This window comes from Oryzias latipes, chromosome 24 (genome assembly GCF_053564925.1).
Source record: "Oryzias latipes strain Hd-rR chromosome 24, Olatipes_Hd-rR_3.1".
Lineage (NCBI taxonomy): Eukaryota > Metazoa > Chordata > Actinopteri > Beloniformes > Adrianichthyidae > Oryzias > Oryzias latipes.
This window is the reverse complement of record NC_136260.1, coordinates 14074973-14095493: the sequence shown is the minus strand read 5'-3', so window position 1 is coordinate 14095493 and position 20521 is coordinate 14074973. Positions and strand designations below refer to the sequence as shown.

Genomic DNA, 20521 nt, shown 5'->3' with positions numbered 1-20521 from the left:
AGAGGATGATTAAAGTCACAGAGCATAAAGATGAGAAATCAAGGAAACTGCACTAGATGTGGCTACAAGCATGAGCAAAGAAAGTGTCCTGCTTATGGACAAGTGTGCAAAGCCTGCTACAGAAAAAATCATTATGCAAAAATGTGTAATTCACGAAGACAACAAGATAACCACAAAGTGCAACAGATAAACAAGGCTGAGGCAGGTGATCAAGAATTTTTCATTGGCTCCATACAAGCAGAAAAACAAGAACATTCAGTCTCGCAGATGAATGCTGAAGGAGCAAAGAAAGAAAAGTGGCATGAAAGCCTGATCGTCAATGAGAAAGTTTTGAAAGTCAGGCTGGATACTGGAGCTGACTGTAATGTCATTTCAATGAGAGATCTCAGAAAACTGAGAGTGGACAAAAAGGTGAGCAGATCTTACTCCAAGCTTGTTGCTTATTTAGGTCAAACTAAAGGAAAAATCATGTTGAAATGTCAATACAAAGATAAGAACTATGATATAGTTTGAAGTCATAGAGAACAAGGCACCTGCGATTCTGGGAGGAGAGTCATGTGAAGAAATGGGTCTTGTCAAAAGACTACATGTGCTTGAAACGGAGAGTGACATTCTCAATGAATATGAGGATCTCTTCACTGGATTAGGCTGTTTACCTGGACTATATCACATCAAGACAGATCCAGATGTCAGTCCAGTCATCTTTGCACCCAGGAAAGTGCCTGTTGCTCTCAAAGACAAAATTGAAACAGAGTTGAAAAGAATGGAAAGCTTGGGAGTAATAACCAAACAAACAGAACCCACAGAGTGGGTAAATAGCATGGTGACTGTAACAAAACCTAACAAAGTTCGTATCTGCATTGACCCACAAGACCTGAATGCTGCCATTAAAAGAGAACATTATCCACTGAGAACAATTGAGGAAGTCGTAGCTGAGATGCCAAATGCCAAATATTTTTCTGTTTTGGATGCAAACCATGGATTTTGGCAAATCCAACTGGATGACGAAAGCTCTCACCTGTGTACATTCAACACCCCATTTGGCAGATACCGATTTAAAAGACTTCCATTCGGCATTTCCTCAGCGCTGGAAGTGTTCCAAAGATGCATAGCCAGACACCTAGAGGGGTTAGAGGGTGTGGTCAATGTAATAGATGACATCCTAGTTTGGGGAGAGAACATTGAGCAGCATGACTGTCGACTGAGGCAACTGCTAGACCGCATTCGGAAAATAAATCTGAAACTGAATAAAAGTAAGTGTAAGATAAGAATGACAGAAATCACCTACATTGGACATGTGCTCAGTGAGCAGGGACTCAAGCCAGATCCAGAAAAGGTCCAAGCCATTCAAAACATGCCTGCACCGGAGGATAAAGCCGCACTCCAGAGGTTCACAGGATTATTGCAATACCTCTCTAAATTCATCCCTAACCTTTCGGACATTAGTGCTCCTCTGAGGAAGTTGGAAGGAAACGTGGAATGGCATTGGGAAACAGAGCAGCAACAGAGTTTTGAGAAACTAAAAACACTAGTCAGCCAAGCACCAGTACTGAAGTACTATGATGTGAACAAACCAGTTACATTGTCTGTGGATGCAAGTTCAGAGGGTTTGGGAGCGGTGCTACTTCAGGAAGGTCAGCCGGTAGCATATGGCTCCAGGGGACTTACTGACTGTCAAAAACGTTATTCACAAATTGAGAAAGAGTTGCTGGCTATAGTTTTTGGCTGTGAGAAGTTTCATCAATACCTATATGGAAGACACGTCCATGTTGAAAGTGATCATAAACCACTAGAAGTGATATTCAAAAAGTCACTCCTCAGTGCTCCAGCTAGACTGCAAAGAATGCTCATGAGGCTGCAAAAGTACAGTCTGGAGAATAAATACAAACCAGGAAAGGAGATGCATGTTGTGGATGCACTAAGCAGAGCGTGTCTAAATGAACACAAAGAAATACTTATAGACGAAGAGATGGAAGTTAACTGCATCAGCCATCAACTCCCAGTGTCAGAGGAAAAGTTGCGGGACTTTAGAAATGCAACAGCAGAAGATCCTGAACTGAGACTGGTGGCAAAGGCAATTCAGAGTGGGTGGCCAGAAAAGCAGAGTCAACTTCCAGACAATATCAAGCAATACTGGACCTTTAGAGAAGAACTGTCTTATGAGGATGGACTCATATTCAAGAACTCAAGGTTGGTAGTACCACACCCAATGAGAAGTGAAATGCTCAGAAAAGTCCATGAATCACACTTGGGGATAGTTAAATGTAAGGAAAGAGCCAGAGATGTACTGTTCTGGCCAGGTATGGCTAAGCAGATAGAGGAAGTTGTTGCTCATTGTGCTGTATGTAACACACACAGACACAATAATCCCAAAGAGCCACTTATGCCTCATCCAGTTCCTGAAAGAGCATGGGAAAAAGTAGGTGTGGATTTGTTTCACTTCAATGAATACTGAGTTCTTACTGTGTGTGGATTATTTTTCAAAGTTCCCAGAGATCGTCAAACTGAGTGGAACCACAAGCAAACACATCATCATTGCACTCAAGTCCATTTTTGCAAGACTTGGGGTGCCTGATGAGTTATTCTCAGACAATGGCAGACAGCTGGTGAGATGGAGGATTTCAGCATTGCATGGGATTTCAAACACACCACCTCCAGTCCCACTTTCCCACAATCAAATGGACAGGCTGAGAGGGCGGTCCAGACAGTAAAAAACCTGTTGAAGAAAGCACAAGACGGTGGTGGTGATCCACACTTAGCCTGGCTGGAATACCGGAATACGCCACTAGATGGGGTTGGCCTTTCACTGGCACAATTACTCCTTGGGAGAAGACTCAAGTCAAGAATACCTGTGTCAAAGGCATTGTTACAACCTGCTCTTCATGAAAATGCCAGGAGTGACCTTGTAAGGAGACAGGAAAGACAGAAACAATCCTTTGATCAGAGAACCAGGACATTGTCTGAACTCCAAGATGGGGAAAATGTGAGGATTAGGCAAGGCAGCAAGTGGGAACCAGCCACTGTGATAAATAAACACAATCTGCCAAGATCCTACATAGTCAAAACACCAAGTGGACAAGTGTACAGGCGGAACCGCAGACACTTGCTTCAAACCAAAGAGACTTCATTTCCAAGGACATCACAGGATACTTTGTCAAAGAACACCTGTGAGGTGGAATCTGAGACAGTTCCAAGTGTTGACTCACCCTGCTCAACTCAAGATGATTTCACTGGACCACAGAGACAAGAAACAATGACTGACAACACTGAATGTGTCACCAGCCCTGTGAAAACAACACGCTGTGGTCGGCCTATAAGAATGCCGCAGCGTTATCGGGACTAAAAAAAAAAAAGCATATATTAAGAGGTTGTGTACCAAGTGATCTTATATTTCAGTGATGTTGTAAGGTTACAGGTATTTGATTTTGTTTAAAGTGAGTTTAGTCTTTTGAGTTTGATTAGTAATACTAGTTAGCATGTGATTAGTTAGTTTAGTCTATTCAGGACTATGGTAACTTTCTGTGTCTTGTTGAGAGTCATAATTAAAGATAGTGCGTCACCTGTGTTATTTTTTTTTTTGTGTGTGAATGTTGACCACAATTTCTTAAAAAAAACAAAAAGAAGGGAGATGTAGTGTATTGGAGTTGTTATACACTTTGTGTCCACAGGTGTCGCTGTGAGATTTGTGTTGTACTGTTGTGGTGCAGTAAAAGACAGCTCAATAAACAGACGGTAAACTGAACACTTGACTCCGTTCACGTCGTATATTACAATTGCAATATCTGTGTTTGTAAGAACTTTTGAAACCGGTTTATGAATGTTCAGTTAAGTTTTGAAATTTGCATTTTTCTAAAGGGTTATTTTTTCATTTAAGAGGAATAGTACCAAACCAAGATATATTGACCGATATTTTATTTGTTTTGAGGGTCAAATCTTTATGGTATTAAACTTGAAACAGTGTTCAGTGTCAAATGGTTGTCTGGTGTCATATCCTTTTAGGAAGGCACACTTGTCTACTTTGAGTTCTGTGACGCTGTAACTTTTCAGACGTAAATAGGTAACCCGATTGGGAGCTACCATAGCTCAACGAACCCAATCCCCCCATCACGACTCTGTAGGTGGCTATTCTTTAAAGTAATGCTGAGTGATGGGACTACAGTAGTTTAACTGAAACCTTAAACCAGGGGTGGCCAAAGTTCTTTTGGTGAGGGCCAAATACGGAAAAATGAGCAAAGGTCCGGGCCGCACACAAGAGGTGACATATTGACACATGATTACTGTGTATTTCTAACTCACCGATAATGTGAAGAACATTGCTCTCAGTGGAGCAGTGATGCTGATCTGTGCCACATAAAACAAGCGCACGTCAAAATGAAACATTCACTCAGACAATGAAACCTCATTCCAACCAGGCAGTTCAGAACGGGTTTATGGAGCAGCTGAAGCCAGCAGATCATTATATACATAGCCGTTAGTGTGGTTGACTGGCAGAGTGCACGATTTTGTAGATTATAAAGAGTCGACTGTTTTCTCAGAAAAGTAGACCAAAAAAAGCGCTTATGGGTGACCAACGAGGACAATTTTAACATTAAACGCACACAATTTAAAAAGCTTCATTTTACAATTACACTCTGTGACAAAATATGCAGCTATGAACAAAAAAATTCCAAAAACAAAACAAGTTCTTTTTTACATTAAGCAAATACTTTTTCACAGTTCAGAATGCATTTTCTTCACCTTTTAGGTTCACTCTCTCTGTGACGTGTGCAAACATGGCCTTGAAAACAGCATCCTTGTAGGTGTCAGACGGAGACAGCTCATAGGAGCTTCCTTTACTTCCTAAGCCTGTTGCTCTTATGAAGCCTGTGGGGAGACGTGAAGGCCATTATTAGGAGAGACAGGCAGGCAGCAACCCCTCGTGTAACGCTGCTAATTACACGAGGGAAATAGTGAAGGAGGCCTGGATGGACGCCGTCTATTGACTCACCGCGATGGGAAAAAAACTGTTCAGCTTGCAGGCTAGCTGCCATTTGCTTGAATTTCTGTGCTCGTTCGGCACCTGTGTACGAAGCGTAGCTGCTCTGATGCTTGGTCTCATAGTGGCGACGGACAATTTACTCTTTCATCATGGCATCTTCAGTCTTTTCTCTCTTTCCGACTGTGGTCAGAAGCGCAGGGGAGATTTCCTCCAGGGCCGAAGGCGATTCTCCTTCGGGGTTCACTTTCCTGTTCGGAACCCTCAGCCACATAGTGGATTAAGAACGACTCCAAACAGTTATTCTGGGGGGGAACACCTTCTATTTATTAAAATGCTCCGTCCTCCGAACACACAATATATCGACCCCCACACCTCTGTTCCGTGCTCACACACCCATCTCCACCTGCAAGCGCTCCTCCCCCTCTCTCTTGTGGGACGAGCCCCGCTCAGCACACACACTCTGCAACACACCTTTCTGTGACCGACTCCATCTAGTGTTGAAACTGAGAAGTGCAACAGAGTTGAGCTCAAGCGCCATGTGCGGGCCATATTCAATTATATTTTTAAAATTTGCTGCGGGCCAATAAAAACAGACCCGCGGGCCGCAGTTTACCCGCGGGCCGTAGTTTGGACACCCCTGCCCTAACCAATCATCAGCTGGATGTCTGTGAGGAACTACAGACCTCTAGTGGTGAACAGCTTCACATGCAAGGATGCAAAAGCAAAGAAAAATTCAGATCCAGAGGGAACTTTTTGACTTTTCACTCGTACTCATTACTTGTGTTGGTGCTTTTCTAAAAAATGCATCATCCAACATAGTAAAAAACAAAAACACAAACAAAACCTAATAGTAATTCAACTTGTTTCACACCAGAGTGTTTGCTCCAGTGTTGACATTCATTCAACTGCTGTAACTTTTCCACTGTTGATGTAATGAACGTAATTCCAGAAAAGCAGCCTTTGAACGTAAATCAGCAGAGAAAATGCACCTTTTTTTTTATGCAACACTTAACAAATGTGTTGCATGTCGGTGCATAGCCAATATGAAAAGTTTCACATGTGAACAGTTAAGGAGTTACAGCATGTTAGAGAATATTTTTTATTTTTGCCACCGACATCTCCAATATAAAAGGGTCAAAGGATCAGAACATTTTTTAAGTGACAGTCTTTATAGAGGTCAATGAAATTCTATACAAAAGGATGTTAAAGAAATCAATATAACTAAGGTGATCCATGTTTAACAGAAAGAGACCATCCATGCGATGGAAAACTTGAAGGTTAACGTCTTGTAGACAAAAAAAAAATAACTGTGTTTTTATTGACAAATTAATTTAACACAATTTAACTTTACTGTTGTGTAAGTAACTCCAGAAGATGAAAAATAGAAAAACAATTTTTGAGCGGAAAAAGTATTGAAAATGGTCAGGAGCACCTACAGTAATGCAATCTAACTTTTCCTCCTCATATTATACCTCTAAACATAAAAAAGAACTTCAATGCTTATTTAAGAAACATTCAAACACAGTAAGGATCATTTTAAACTGAAAGACATTTGACAAATTTGCAACAGAATTTGAAATCTGTATTTTCTCAGGTAAGTACATTGGTAAATTTTAATTGCTGAATTTTACAAAAAATACAAATAAAAAACAGTTTTTTTTCTTCTTTTAATATTCCAGGTTGATTCCACAGAAATGTTTAGCTCAGACAGGAAGGACAATTTTATTGGTTTATATGTTCTCAGCTACATACATCCCTGCTATAATATACAAAATGGCACGTATGTATTTACAAGTAACCCCTCTTTTGTCTGTGTCTTGTTGTATATTCTCCTTGGCTCGCTCTCTATTGTCACATCATGTGGAAACCTGCTTGTAATCACATCTGTCATTTATTTCAAACAGCTCCACACTCCCACAAACTACCTCATCCTTTCTCTAGCCGTTGCTGACCTGCTGGTTGGAGTTCTAGTCTTTCCTGTCAGTATGGCCGTCACTGTAAGCTCATGTATGTATCATGAGGACCTTTTCTGCAAAATCCGTGACAGCTTTGACATCACTCTGTGCACAGCTTCCATTCTGAACCTGTGCTGCATTTCCATAGACAGATACTATGCTGTGTGTCAGCCTTTGACATACAGAACAAGAATCACAGCTCAGGTAACTGCCATCATGATCCTGGTGAGCTGGGGCATCTCTGTGTTTATTGGGATCACCATTACAGTTGCTGGATTCAGTCAAGGCTCATGTGAGGAGAACTGTTCAAGTGAAGTTGTGGTGGCTAACACTCTAGGACCAGTTTTCTCATATTACCTTCCTGCAATCATAATGCTCTGCATTTACTTTAAGATTTTGCTCATAGCACAAAAACAGGTGAACAGCATCCAGAACGCCAGCAGCTCAAAGAGTGGAGCAGAAGTTAGTAAGATGGAGCGAAAGGCCACAAAAACTCTGGCTATTGTCATGGGAGTGTTTCTTTTATGCCTTACTCCTTGTTTTATTTGTGTTGTTTTTCAGCCTTTGTTTGTCACCCCTCCCCAGATCCCTGTGATTGAAACACTAAACTGGCTCACACTTTCAAACTCAATGCTGAACCCTTTAATCTATGCCTTCTTCTACAGCTGGTTCAGGTCAGCTTTCAGAATCATAATGTCTGGAAAAATCTTTCAAAGTTACTCAGCTAGTGGACAATTATTCTGAAATTGTTAATGCTGCTCTTCTTACCATTTGGAATTTCAAATTAAGATTTAGACAGAATTTGCGCTCGGTGTATTTAAACATACATGAACAGTGACAGATGTCTCAGAGGACGTTCGACTGGCCGTTCTGCATGTCAATCAAGTTGCCTGCAATCTACCCTCATGTCCTTGAAGATTGACTGGTCGATTGCGATCGACGTAATGAGCACCCCTGTTCTAACTAAAGCAATTTCAGTGCTGTGATGTGTTCTGAACCCTGACTGAAAATATTCAAAGTTGCTATTGTCTTGTAGGTGGCGGTAAAGCTGCTTAAGTCAGTGTTTTTCAACCAGTGTGCCGCGGCACACTAGTGTGCCGTGGGAGATAGTCAAATGTGCCTTGGGAAATTGCCCTCATTAACTGATTTAACAACATTTTCCATCTCCAGGATTTCAGTTCTTTGTTCATCCCTACATGATAAAACACTAAGAAATTGGGAATATGAAAGATCGTAAAATCCTTTTTTCTTTGTGTTTACTTGATTCTATTAAATACATTTTAAAAGAATGACTGTACCACAATTTAGCCGCAGCTTCAGCTGCGTTAGGAAAAGTTCCGCCCCTTTAACTGTCTCCACCAATCATTCTTGGGACCTTAATCTCATGTCATCAGTCTGACCAATAAGAAGTGGTTAAAGTTTTCACTTCCTTGTTCTGAATTCTGCTGATAAAGTCAACTACCCCTGGCTGCAGCCTACAGAATTGCACAACATAGTGGAATGCTGGAACGCTGAGGAATGTGAACACGCTGTGGAATGTTAACCCCGCCCACATTTAGCCTGTCTTCTCCTTTGGTTTTACAAGTTTTTACGTGGAAAAAACGAACGAAAGTTTTCACTTTTGAAAAGTCGAAGGATTTGAAGGACTAAAAGTCATACCAGGCATTAGACGAAGGACTTGAACATTTTTAATAGTTGAATGGTTAAAATAGGTGAAAAATTGTAGCCGTGAGTCGGCAAAAAGAATAAAGAGAAACAGGAAAACAGCATTCAACAGCATGCCCCTTACTTGAACTCAATTATTTTGGATTAATGGAGTTATAGGGGAAAATATTAATACATTTTGTGTTAGGTCAATTAAATGTAGATACATTCTTTTAAAATAAATATTTTTGAATAAAACAAACAGAATTTTATTGTGTTACATGAAAGAGGGGCTTGAATCGTTTTTTTGAGTGATACATAAAAAAAAATGCACCATTCAAATTTTCCTCCCTCTGTTCTCTTTCTTCCTCATACAATTCATAATGACACAAAATGTGCTCCACTGATTCTTCCCCTTTCCTGCAATCACAACTGCACTGATGAAGGTGAATCAAATGCACGGGCTCAACGTGGGCGGGGTTCACATTCCTCAGCGTTCCAGCATTCCACTATGTTGACCAATTCTGCAGGCTGCAGCCAGGGCTTACTCGATAAAGTCGCTCAGTTCTAAGAAAAATACCAGCTAAAGCTCATCTTTAGCGGTTTAGTTTTCCACAGAATCCGGTGTCAGAACGTGGAACAAGTGAACAAGACAATGAAGCTCAGAGACGCTAGTCTCTCTGCGTTCGGCGGATTATTGAACTACATCTCCCATGATGCATTGGGGTAAAGCGACAGTGAGCGTCTGGGCGCACGACTCTCTCCTCTTAACCTCGTGAAACCACAACGACCACAAATCAAACAGTTTTTAAATCGTTTAACTTAACTTTCATTACATCTTAATAAAAAACAGCTGCAGCTTCCAGTATTTTCTGCCACAATTATCACAAAAATGCAATGAGATTATGGAGGGACTGTAGATCAATACAGACCGAGTTTCTCCTTTTTTTTTTTTTTTTTTGAATGCCGGTGTGGGTACCGGATGTTCTCGGAGTCCTTCGGGGGTCCTTCCAATGAGTTATATCACTAGAGGAGACATCACGTGGTTTCATGGGAGGAGAGCACCGCCATCTTGGTGAGGTCAAGTTACAACTGCAGTGCAAATTCTTTAACTGTGGAATTCTAAAATATTTCCGGGATGAGTTCTGTTTCTGGTATTCTTCCAAAATTGCAATGCCATTTCATTTACACTCAAAAAATGTTCTATTCGGTGTGGTATCATATAATAGAAAAGAAAATACAGTTCTTAATATCCTGATATTGCAAGGAAAGTTTTATATGCACAAAAATAAAATTTTGAAGACCAAACCACTTTTTATAACATTTAATAAAGAGCTCTGTTTTTACTTTCAATCACTTCATTATATGAAAAAAAAGAATGGCTTGAAATTGCTTAGTTTTGTTCAGAAATACAAACTTCACGAGTACCCCTAACTAGTATAAGACTATTTAGGTTTTTTCTATGTTCCTTTATTTTATTTTACTCATGTTTTTATTTATTTGTGTGTTATGTTCATTGTTTCTTTTTTTCCCCTCTATTTTTTATTTTCTATGTTAATATGTTATGTTTGGCAATGGTGACTGATCTTCGAGGCAATATTGATTACATTGTTATTGTTCGTTGTTAATGTTACTGTCATTGTTAATGTATGATACCGCAATTGTCAATAAAGTTTTAAAAAAACTTAGCGACGTTAACTCATTGGTCGTGGCAACTTACAGCCAATCAAATAGTGTGACGTCATCATTGGTCGAAGGACCCCGAAGGACCCCGAGAACATCCGGCAACCCGAGAACATCCGGTACCCACACCGGTGTGCCGCGGGATTTTTGTCAAGGTTGAAGTGTGCCGTGGCTCAAAAAAGGTTGAAAAACACTGGCTTAAGTAAAACTCTTTCCAGGATTTTTGAAATAAAGGGGAGATATTAATATTGGTATTAATATTGGTCTATAGTTGGCCAGATTGCTAGAATTTAAACTGGGCTTTTTCAGAAGAGGTTTAAAAACTGCATATTTAAAAGGCTATGACACATAACCTGTTTCTATAGGTATTAATTGCAGTTAATATGGATTCAGTATTTAGGGGGAAGGTTTCTATATTAATCCAAAAGACATGTTTCTCTTTCTTTTTTAAAGGGTTTCAAATGTGCAATTTTGTTTAGTTTCTATTAATCCTTTATTTATAAAGAATATAAAATATGGAATAACTTTTAAATAAATAGGAACATTTATAATGTTTAAAAGCCATTTTCTTGATTTGAGTTTTTATAATAATATTATGAATAATTTGCAGTATGTCCCCACTTTTTCCAAAACGTCTATATCAAACATCATTGAGATACATAAGTATTTTCTACCCTGTTTAGTATATTAGTTTATCTATAGCCACAGGGAATGTTGTTGATACTTTTCTTGAAACTACATTTTAAGTCTAATACCAGCAGACTTTTATTAGTTCCTAAATTCTAGGGGTTGTTTATGTTTGCGTTTTTGTATGGCTTTCTTAGGGTTCAGTTGCAAACAAGATTCAAAATTGCAACAAATAATGGTAAACTTAAAAAATAAAATATTATACGTCTTCTTTGCTTTTGACAGACCACAGCTGTTTTTCTGGTTGTGGTGACTAACTCTAAAGTGCTTTCAAACATTGCATTACCACTGAGGCAAATTTCCATTTGGTGACCTGGAGTTTACCCCTGAGAGACAGCCCAGGTACCCAAAGGCCCAACAGTCATTTACATCTTCAGTAGAAGAGGCAAAGTAAACAATCATATCAAAGCAGATCTGTACTAAGCACAAATGATCATATTTAAACAGTAGTTAGTAGTTTAAGTATTTTTATTTTTCACATACATCGTTAAATTATTCAGTTGTTTCTGGCTTCACAGTCATCTTAAACAGTTAAAAATCTGTGCATCACCACCTCATTAAGAACACAACAATTCCTTTAAATCTTTCATATTTACATTGTTTTATGATTTTCATTTGTTCATTTACATTAATGTAGCTTTGACAGAACTTTCACTGAGTTTAACATATTTATTTGCATAATATTATTTTCTGCATAAAAGGACAAAAATGGGATTAAAAGTCATAAAATTCACAAAAAACTGAATAGTTGTTCTTCAAAGTACAATTGCACAAAATTTCATATTAAAAACTATACTGCACTGATTTTAATGTTTGCACATCTCATTTAGAATTAAGACAAAACACACGTTTCAAATAAGACACATTTTCTTTTTATTGCTGTCAGGATTTATATCATGCTGTATGACTCTGAGGAACCGCTGTTGTTGCCGTTGCTCCTGGGCTGGGAAACCTGGTAAACATCTGGAAACAAAAACAAAACAGTTAAGTAATTGAGATTTATAATAAGGACAAATTTTGAATGAAAACTGACTTACTTCTTCTTCCACGGAGTCGGGTCACTAATCCACCAAAAGAAGATGTGCCTCCACTTGTGCTCTGAAAGACAAAACATGGCAAACTCAGCTTAAAAAGGTTTACGCCTAGGTCATTCTTTGTATGTAACCTATATAATTATACTGGTGTCAATTTTGTCTAAATCCTGATTGCATTTCAGAACTTTTCCATAATTGACAGTTTTAAGAAATGCTTTTATTTTGAAGGCCTGTTTCAGCTTTCTGTTGCTTCTGCTCTTTTTCTCAATTGCATTGGGAAGCAAGGTAAGCACAGAATGTAGCTTGGGGAAATATGTGATGTAAAACATTCTTCTTGTGTCAGTGTGAAGGTAGTGTTATAATTAGAGATGTCTGTGTTAACTTTAACTATGTTCTGTGGGAAAGACCTGAGTTTTAAGAAGGATTCAGTAAGAAATGCTAAATTTTCATTGAAATATAGTGAGTGAGGCGAGCATAGCCTAAAGGCCTGTGTCATTGAGATAATGTTGCCAACTCTTCAGTAAGTGAAATAGCTATTGGCTGACAGAGAAGTCACAATAGGATGTCATTGCCTAGCTAGCAAGCAATGTATTTGTTTGACCCTTTAAGGAAAAAAAACACACCATTGTGGTAGAGACAAAAATGTGAGTCAAAACTATCATGTTTATATTCTGAACTCTACAAATAAAGTACTATTTGGCTTATTGTTGATTTTACTATAAAATGGGTCATCATTTTTCCCTTGAAAACTTCAAACATTACCAGTATGTCAAATTCCTGCGGATTGTGCAGTTTAGTTTTGGACAAACCAGGTTTGTTGATAATCATCCACAGCTGTTTTACTTCTATTGTATTTAAAGATCCATGCTGATGTAAATGTTTTCTTTTTTGGTGTTTTTAATTTGTTATTGTAGTTTTTTTCTTATGATGAAGGAAATATATTAAGATTAAAATTTCATTTGTGAGTATTTCTTTACTTATATTGGGGTAAATGAGGAGTAGCCAAAAAAAATAAATAAATAAATAAACTGAGTTGGAAAAATCTTGTAGCATTCTTTTTGAGACAAATAGATCCATTTATGTCTCCATTTTCCTTGTTTGTGCTGACATCTTTTTCTAAACTTTACAGATGGAGAATTCCAATATTGCTTGCATTTTTTTATGTTACATGGGGGGGGGTGAGGGACCGGAAGCTAGTGGGAGGGAGTGTAAACATGGATGATGGGAAGTAGGGGCGGGCTTACCCTTTTATTGACTTATCTGATTATGTTTTTGTTTGTTAGCATATATGTGACATTTGAGACAAATTCTCAGATGCGTTTTCAAGAAAAATATTTTGTCATTAACTAACCCGTATAAATAGTAAATGAATATACTTTATTTCTGGAAAAGGTTCAAAAGAAAAAAACAGTTCTGTGACATAAAGAAGACCCCCCCCCCCGCCCCCTGACTTTTTAAAAAAAATACAACTGCATGTAATGTATACATTATTTTACTGACTTACTGTTGTCGAAATGGAGTTTATAGAAGGAGTTCTGCTTGAGAGAACTGCACGAATCTGTGTAGAAACAGTTTGATATCATTAGTAATGTAATCCTAAACTTTAAACAACAAAACAAACATTTGACACATTTCTGGTAAGTTTCATGTGATATTTTTACTTGTCATTTATTTGGGGTTACTTCTGAAAATAATTAAAACAAAGTCTTCAATGTTTGGCTTTTTGGTTTTTACAGATGTGATAAAAACAGATTGGCACGTCAAATTTGCAAAAATCTTTTTTTTTTTTTGATTTATTAAAATAAAACTTGAACTTTACTATTGAAAGCAAAATGATGTAATTTGTTTTGTCTTTATGCGTCCCCCTCTGACCCAACCTACCTTGGAATCAAACAATGTGCCAAACACCAGAATGAAGAAACCCTGTGGAGAGTCAAACATGTTTACATTAACAAAGTGTGGACAAAAATATATATATATATATTTAAACATTTGTAAAAATGTGCTGCCTTTTATCTTTAAATGTATAAATACCTGAAGGGAATTAAAGAATGCGAAGGCTATGTGGATGCCTACATCTTTTGGTGAAACCATTGTTCCAATCCCCAGGGCCCAAGTCAGTCCAAATAAAGGTGTCAGGATGGCCAGACATCTTAGAATAACTACAAAGCTGTTCTTCTCATCCGGCTGGATGGTGCTTGCTGAAGATCTTCTCATCATTTTGTACAAAACCACAATTACAACTATAATATTGATCACAACTATAACCAAGGCTGGAATGACCAAGGACAGAAGGGCTTTAGACTCAGTCCAGTTAAGCCAGCAAATGTAATTTTTCCTGATGTATGTTTGACTTGGTGCTGTAGCAGCAACAGTGGTAACAGCAATAATCAGAGGGCAACCATAGCCTATAACAAAGCCCATAGCTATCATGATGGACTTTGACATGTGGGAGAAAACCATCATTGTCCTGTAGAAGAGCAGAAGGCCTGATACGAGCATCCAGAAGAACAGAGAAAGGTAGAAGAAGTGCATAAAAAATGTCACTGCACTGCACTGTCCAATCAGAACTTTAAAGTCTCCATCTTTGTTATCAAGGGCCTTCTGTGAGTAAGAGGCTGCAATGATGAAACAAATGTCTGCGATCAACAGAGACAGGGCTGTGTTAACAATAGAGATGTGACGCATCAAGGCAGTGCTGTTTTTGGTGACAGCTTTCCATACATATCCCTCAATGATGAGACATATGACGAGGCTTGCCAGAGATATTCCAACTCCAATGTAGGTGATTATGTCCAGGATGTCTCTTATATCTTCAGGGATGCTTGTTGCCATGAGAATCGAGAAGGATGTAAGGTGGGTGCAGTTGCAGGTTACTCTATCATTAAGTCTAGAAACAAACTTGCATCCTTCATCATCCCAGGCACCAAAGTTTTCTAAGAGCGTGAAATTCCAGAAGACACACTGTGTTTCCTGGCTCAGGGTTTCATTCAAGGTTTGGAATTCAAAACTGACATTTTGAACAGTTTGATTTACTTTGACAAGAACCACAGCTGCATTGATAGCAAGGTTTGCGTTGTTTGGGTTAGATGTTTCGTTACTGGTTCCATTAAAGAGACTTAAGTCAAAGGACGAGTTTCGAGCTGGCATGACATTATTAAAGGTGCTCAGAATGATGATGGTCATTAAAGTATTATTGTCGAAAAAACCATCACTGTCTGAGATTTTCAAGGAAACTGTGGAATTTGGAGTTACAAAGTTGTTGGCATTTGTTCTGATCAGATGAATTCGTTCAGTGGAGATATCAGCCGTCCCACTCAAGGATCCTGAGAGTGTCTCCAGTGATTCCAGTAATTTTGAACCAGCATTATTGTTTCTATCTTTATTCAGGGTTTCCCAGGACTCTTTTACGCCATCATCTGCGAGGACATCAATGGTCTGTAGCACATTCTGCAAATCAGACATTTCATAGTTAGAGCAAAACCGCATTAAACCTTTGGGGTCTTCTAATTGCAGTTAACTAAAAGATAGACTCTTACCCTCATGACATCTGTAGTGACAGAAGTTGATACATTTGCGATGGTAGTTAGAATGTCGACAATAGTAGATACGCTCTTAGATGACTTTGCAATTTCAGTTTTACTATCATTTACAGCCTTTTGGAGATCACTTGAAAAAGTCTGTACATTTTCTTGCACCAGTTCCTAAAAGAAACAAAGATTTAAAAAAAAGTAACCAGAATTTACCACCAAACCACATGGATGTAAAATAAACAACTGTCTCCTGGTCTTTCAAAAAATCTGTATGCAGTTGGGATAAGAGCTTCCTAAACTAAAACAGTGTTTTTTCTTTTTTTTTGTCAATCATGTGCAACAGACCTTGTTGTTGAGGTAAGCATGTTCTGTCATACTTGAATAATTACTACAGACATGTTTGATTGGCTTTATATTTTTCATGTGTAGCAAAAAATGTGATAAAATTTTTTTAATGTAACTGCAGTTGCAGAAATAAAATCTTCCTGATGAGGGTCTGAGCGCTGAGACATCACAATTCATTTCACTTTAGCAAGGCTGAATGGTGTTCAATGATTCTTTTTCTTTTAGTTAATTGAAACTAGCAATCTAAAAATTACAAATCTGTAGAGCATTAATAGGAATGTTGAAAATTCTTTATTTTACAAGATAAAATGCAAGAAAGTGCTGGTGGAAAGTATGCATTCATTCTAAATGTTGATGCTATATTTGTTACAGAAAAATTACTTACTGTTGACTTAGCAAATAAATCAGTGATTACGGTTAGAATGCAGTTGTCTTCAATGAGTTCCCACTTATTTCCTTTACATATGGCTTTTTTTTTTCCTTTTTGACCTTCTGGACATGCAACATCTGCTATGGAACCTTCTTTTCCGTCTCCGTATATATCACCTGTGCATGTAGGAGCTTAAGACATAGAGTTGTTTGGTTAATGGGGCAGTAAAAGTACAAAATGTGAACATATTTTCAACATTTACCTCCTGTGAAGAATTTCAGTGTTGTTGTTTTTTCGTACCCATCGTATTCATTAACTTTACATGTGAATGTTAATGGTTTTGAGATGTCTTCACAGCTGGTTATTGTATATTCGTTGTTGATGCAATATTCATCAGGAGAGCTTGTAGTTCCTAAAATTAGGTGATTTTATTAAATTGGAAACAGACTTTTTCATTATCCTATAATTGAAATTTCAACAACTGTGAATCATATTTACTTGATATTTGTACGCTTGATGGAGGCTGAGCCCAGGTGATGTTATAGATTGGCTGAACACAACAACTAAGGTTTGCTTTATTTCCCACATTGCACACAGTGTTTTTTACTACGACCACCTTTACATCAGGAGCTGCTTGAATATTAACTTTTTCAACAGTTCCATTTTGGTAAAACTCAAAGTTTGTTCCTTTGAGGATACATTCATAAAGCCCTGTAATTAAAAACAAATGAGAGTTTGGATTTTAGTAATATCAAAACCTTAGTTACCTTTCTAAAATATTATGCTTAAGGATTCTACAAAAGTGTTTTGGGCACCTAAATAGTAAAATGTACAAGTATTTTTCAAGTAAAAAAAAATTAGGTTACTTACCAGCATCAAAAGGATTGACATTGTTTACAGTAAGTATAGAAGTGTTACTGCGAGTAGTAAAGGTCCGACGTCCTGGTGAAATGTTTATGTTTTCAAATTTCCACTCAGCACTGTTAATATTTCCTACAATGTCAAGTAGATCACCCTCAGGAGGTCCACATACCAACGTCATTGTTGTATTAGTTAGGTAGGTAGAATTGAATTTAATCTTGGTGGAACCTTGGGATAAAAATAAATTACTGTTATGATTTTATACTTTATTGTTCAGTTCCTGCCTTCTTATTGTTGAGAAAGAAGACAAACCAGTCCTTACTTTTATACTGTGCAGTAGACTTCAGTACAGGAGCAATAGACTTTAAAGTGTTTTTGAGGTCTTTGTTTGCTTCAGTAATTTGTGTTGCAGAACTCTCTGCTGTTGAAATGACAAAATCTGCAATGACACTTCCTTGTCTAAGAAATAAAAAAAACACACACGCAAAAAATAAAAATGAAATTCTATATGTGATGCCAAGTATTTAGAATGTTAAAAGTTCATTTTAGGAAATGTACATACCTGAATCCTGTCACGGTCACTCCGACAAACCCGTTGATAGAGCTGTACTGTTTCTTTAGCTGTGGCATTATGGTTTTAGGAAACAACAATGTGAACAAATATGAACCTTAGTTTATGTTAATCAACTGTAGTTACTATAGCACTTCTCATACATAAAACTAACACAGGGCATCCCAGAATAAAATAATAAAGTAAAGGAAAATAAAAGCCTGTAATTCATATCCCATATTCAGTTGCGCATAATAATTCATAGGAAAAATGATAAAAAATTGACAAAAGAATCGTAGAAAAAAATCAAAGTACATTCATGAAAAGGCTGAAAGTTTTAACATTTTTACTAAATGCACTCACCTCTGTAGTAATATTTTTTTCTAGACTTTGGTATGCAGAACTTGTCTTATCGTGGAACTCATTTCTGAACACCATGTCAAATGTGACTGACACTGCAATGTCAATTGCTGTTTGAAATAAGTGAAAAGTACAATGAAATATTTATTTTAAAGGTAAACATTTAAAAACAATTTTCAAAAGTTCACAAAAACCTGATATACCGGTAATTAGCCTGTTTTTACATGTGAACTAAAAAAAGACTGTAATCACAGAAATAAAAATTTGTAGAAACAAAATTGTGTAACTCATAGAAATAAATCTACCTTTGAGTAAAATCGTTTTTTTTCTGCATTGAATTTGATTAAAGTTTTGACCATTTGTAAACTATCTAAAAGTTATTCAATAACACAGTCTTACCTGTAAAAGAAGGGGTAGAGGTAGTGAGCTTAATTGTTGTAATTGTGGCTGTTGTGATAGCCTCCGTAGTGGTAGTCGTGGTAGCCTTGGTAGTAGTAGTAGTGGTACCCTTTGTGGTGGTCGTGGTAGCCTTTGTGGTGGTACTTGTTGTAGCTGTAGCGGTGGTAGTTGTAGCAATAGTTTCTGTTGTGTTATTCATAGGCTTAGTGGTCGTAGTGGGCACTGTTGAAGTAGTAGTAGTGGCTGTAGTAGTTGTTGTAGTGGGAATAAGTGCAGTGGTTGGCACTTTGTCAGAGGTGAGAAGTGTGGAAATTGCTGTTGTTGGTTCTTTGATTGTGGTAGGAATAACTGTGACAACTTTAGTAGTTGGTTTTTCACTTGTGGTAGGAATGACTGTGGGATTTGCAGTTGTTATTGGTCCGGTTGTGGTTGCCATAAGTGTTGAAGTTGCAGTAGTTGGTTCATCGGTCGTTGTAAAAAAACCTGTAGAAACTTCTCTGGTTGTTGCTCCAATTGTAGTAGGACTAAATATGGTAATTGGTGACATTTGTGTTTCTGCTGTAGAAATAACTGTTGAAGCTGGAGTTGTTGTTTCCTTTGTTGTTGTAGTAATGCTAGTTAAAAATGCAGTAGTTGGTTCTTTGGTTATGGTATGAATAACTGTGGAAATTGCATTACTTGTTGCTTCAGTTGTTGCAGAAATAACTGTAGTTACTGCTGGCATTTGTGTTTCAGTTGGAGTAGAAATAACGGTGAAAGTTTCAGTAGTTGTTTCACCAGTTGTGGTTGGAATAATTGCAGTAATTGGTTCTTCAGTTGTGGTAGGAATTACTGTGGAAAGTGCATTTGTAGTCGCTTCACTTGGGATAGGACTAACCATAGTAACTGAAGGAGTTTTTGTTTTGGTTGTAGTAGGAATAACTGTAGATCCTGCATTTGTTATTTCTTTGGTTGTGGCGGTGATAACTGTGGAAATTGATGTAGTTGGTTCTTCAGTGTTAGAAGGAATATCAGTGGAAATTGCAACAGTTTGAGTTGTGGGGAACCCCGTGGATATTACAGTAGTTGTTTCTTTTATTGTGGTGGATGTAACTGTGGAATTTGCACTCAATGGTTCTCCGAGTGTGGTGGGGATTACAGTAGAAAATCTTGTAGTTGGCGTAGGGGACATAATGGGAGTTGTCCAACTTTTAGTTGTTTCTGTGGTGTTGACTGATGTCAAGCCATTAGCTCCTGTGGTTCTGAAACTTTGCATAGTCCAAGCAGTTGCTGAAAATGCAGAGTTTAGATACAACTTTATAATGATTCTCCATTAACCTTTAAAGTACACATATATTCATGTTCTCTTGATTTATAAGTGCATTATTTGACTTAAAAATAATGTAGAAATCAATTATAAAGTGAGTTACTTTGGTTAAAAATAGAAAATATATTTATAGTGTGTATCACTGGACTGAAGGGATATTTTGTCTTACCTGTTGCTGGTGGAGTTGTTGGGTTATCTTGACAGGCAGTAAGGTCTGAAAAAGAGAAAAGTTTTAAATAGGAATAAAGGTAATTAGTCTACCAATCATCTATCCATGATATGCTGCTCAACCAATAAGATAAATATTCCCTTCAGCATGTCTTATTTCTTTCTTGGCGGGACATGAACGGACTGAGGTACCTGTCAGCTGCGTGACGACTGCCTAAGCTTAATGGCATCCGAGAGCCACTTTATCAGTTGTGGTTACATTGGAGGGGGAGGACATTTCCACTCTGATTCAGTCAAGCCTCGCTTGACACCAGATGGACATTTCCCTACTTAACTGCCCGCCCACCCACTTTTGATAAATGTGACAGTGGTAGAGTTCAACCTGTCACACAGTTGTGTTTTAGAGCCCAAACTGATCTTAGAAGCAAGCCTGACTACCTAACCCATACCAATAAACGTGTGCAAGTTAAGGCTCCTTTCCATTTCCTAATTCCTGTACCTTTTGCCAGCGGCTGTGTCTACAAATTAGAGTATTGAGGGATCTGCATTTGACCATCACCCAAATCTAACAGCTGAAGCCCCTTGTGATTCTTTTTGTAGGTGGTGGTCTAACAGAAAATCAATGTCATACATTTTGTATTTGGATGT

The 20521-nt window shown here is 37.9% G+C and overlaps 2 protein-coding genes across 2 annotated transcripts in view; one reads left to right on the top strand and one right to left on the bottom strand.

The window, feature by feature from the left end:
- The first annotated feature begins 6125 nt into the window (after positions 1-6125).
- On the top strand, positions 6126-7677 carry LOC144990168 (trace amine-associated receptor 1-like). The gene has a single exon (XM_078943060.1). The coding sequence runs from the start codon at positions 6673-6675 to the stop codon at positions 7675-7677; it is 1005 nt and encodes a 334-aa protein (XP_078799186.1). The 5' UTR covers positions 6126-6672.
- Positions 7678-11397: 3720 nt separating this feature from the next.
- The window catches only part of LOC101175121 (uncharacterized), a 33658-nt gene continuing 24534 nt past the window's right edge, over positions 11398-20521 (bottom strand). Inside the window, exons 33-47 of the mRNA XM_078942695.1 lie at positions 19875-19919; positions 18400-19668; positions 18004-18110; positions 17653-17711; positions 17413-17549; positions 17100-17318; positions 16728-16940; positions 16492-16641; positions 16245-16420; positions 15521-15685; positions 14016-15431; positions 13863-13904; positions 13486-13539; positions 11985-12045; positions 11398-11910 (exon numbers count right to left, since the gene is read on the bottom strand). Coding sequence (XP_078798821.1) covers positions 11837-11910; positions 11985-12045; positions 13486-13539; positions 13863-13904; positions 14016-15431; positions 15521-15685; positions 16245-16420; positions 16492-16641; positions 16728-16940; positions 17100-17318; positions 17413-17549; positions 17653-17711; positions 18004-18110; positions 18400-19668; positions 19875-19919 — 4187 coding nt within the window. The 3' untranslated portion in view covers positions 11398-11836. The remainder of the gene's footprint in view (positions 11911-11984; positions 12046-13485; positions 13540-13862; positions 13905-14015; positions 15432-15520; positions 15686-16244; positions 16421-16491; positions 16642-16727; positions 16941-17099; positions 17319-17412; positions 17550-17652; positions 17712-18003; positions 18111-18399; positions 19669-19874; positions 19920-20521) is intronic.

Bases quoted from the DNA above. Each gene is read 5' to 3' on its own strand.
- LOC144990168 (XM_078943060.1), top strand. From the start codon at position 6,673: ATGTTTAGCTCAGACAGGAAGGACAATTTTATTGGTTTATATGTTCTC.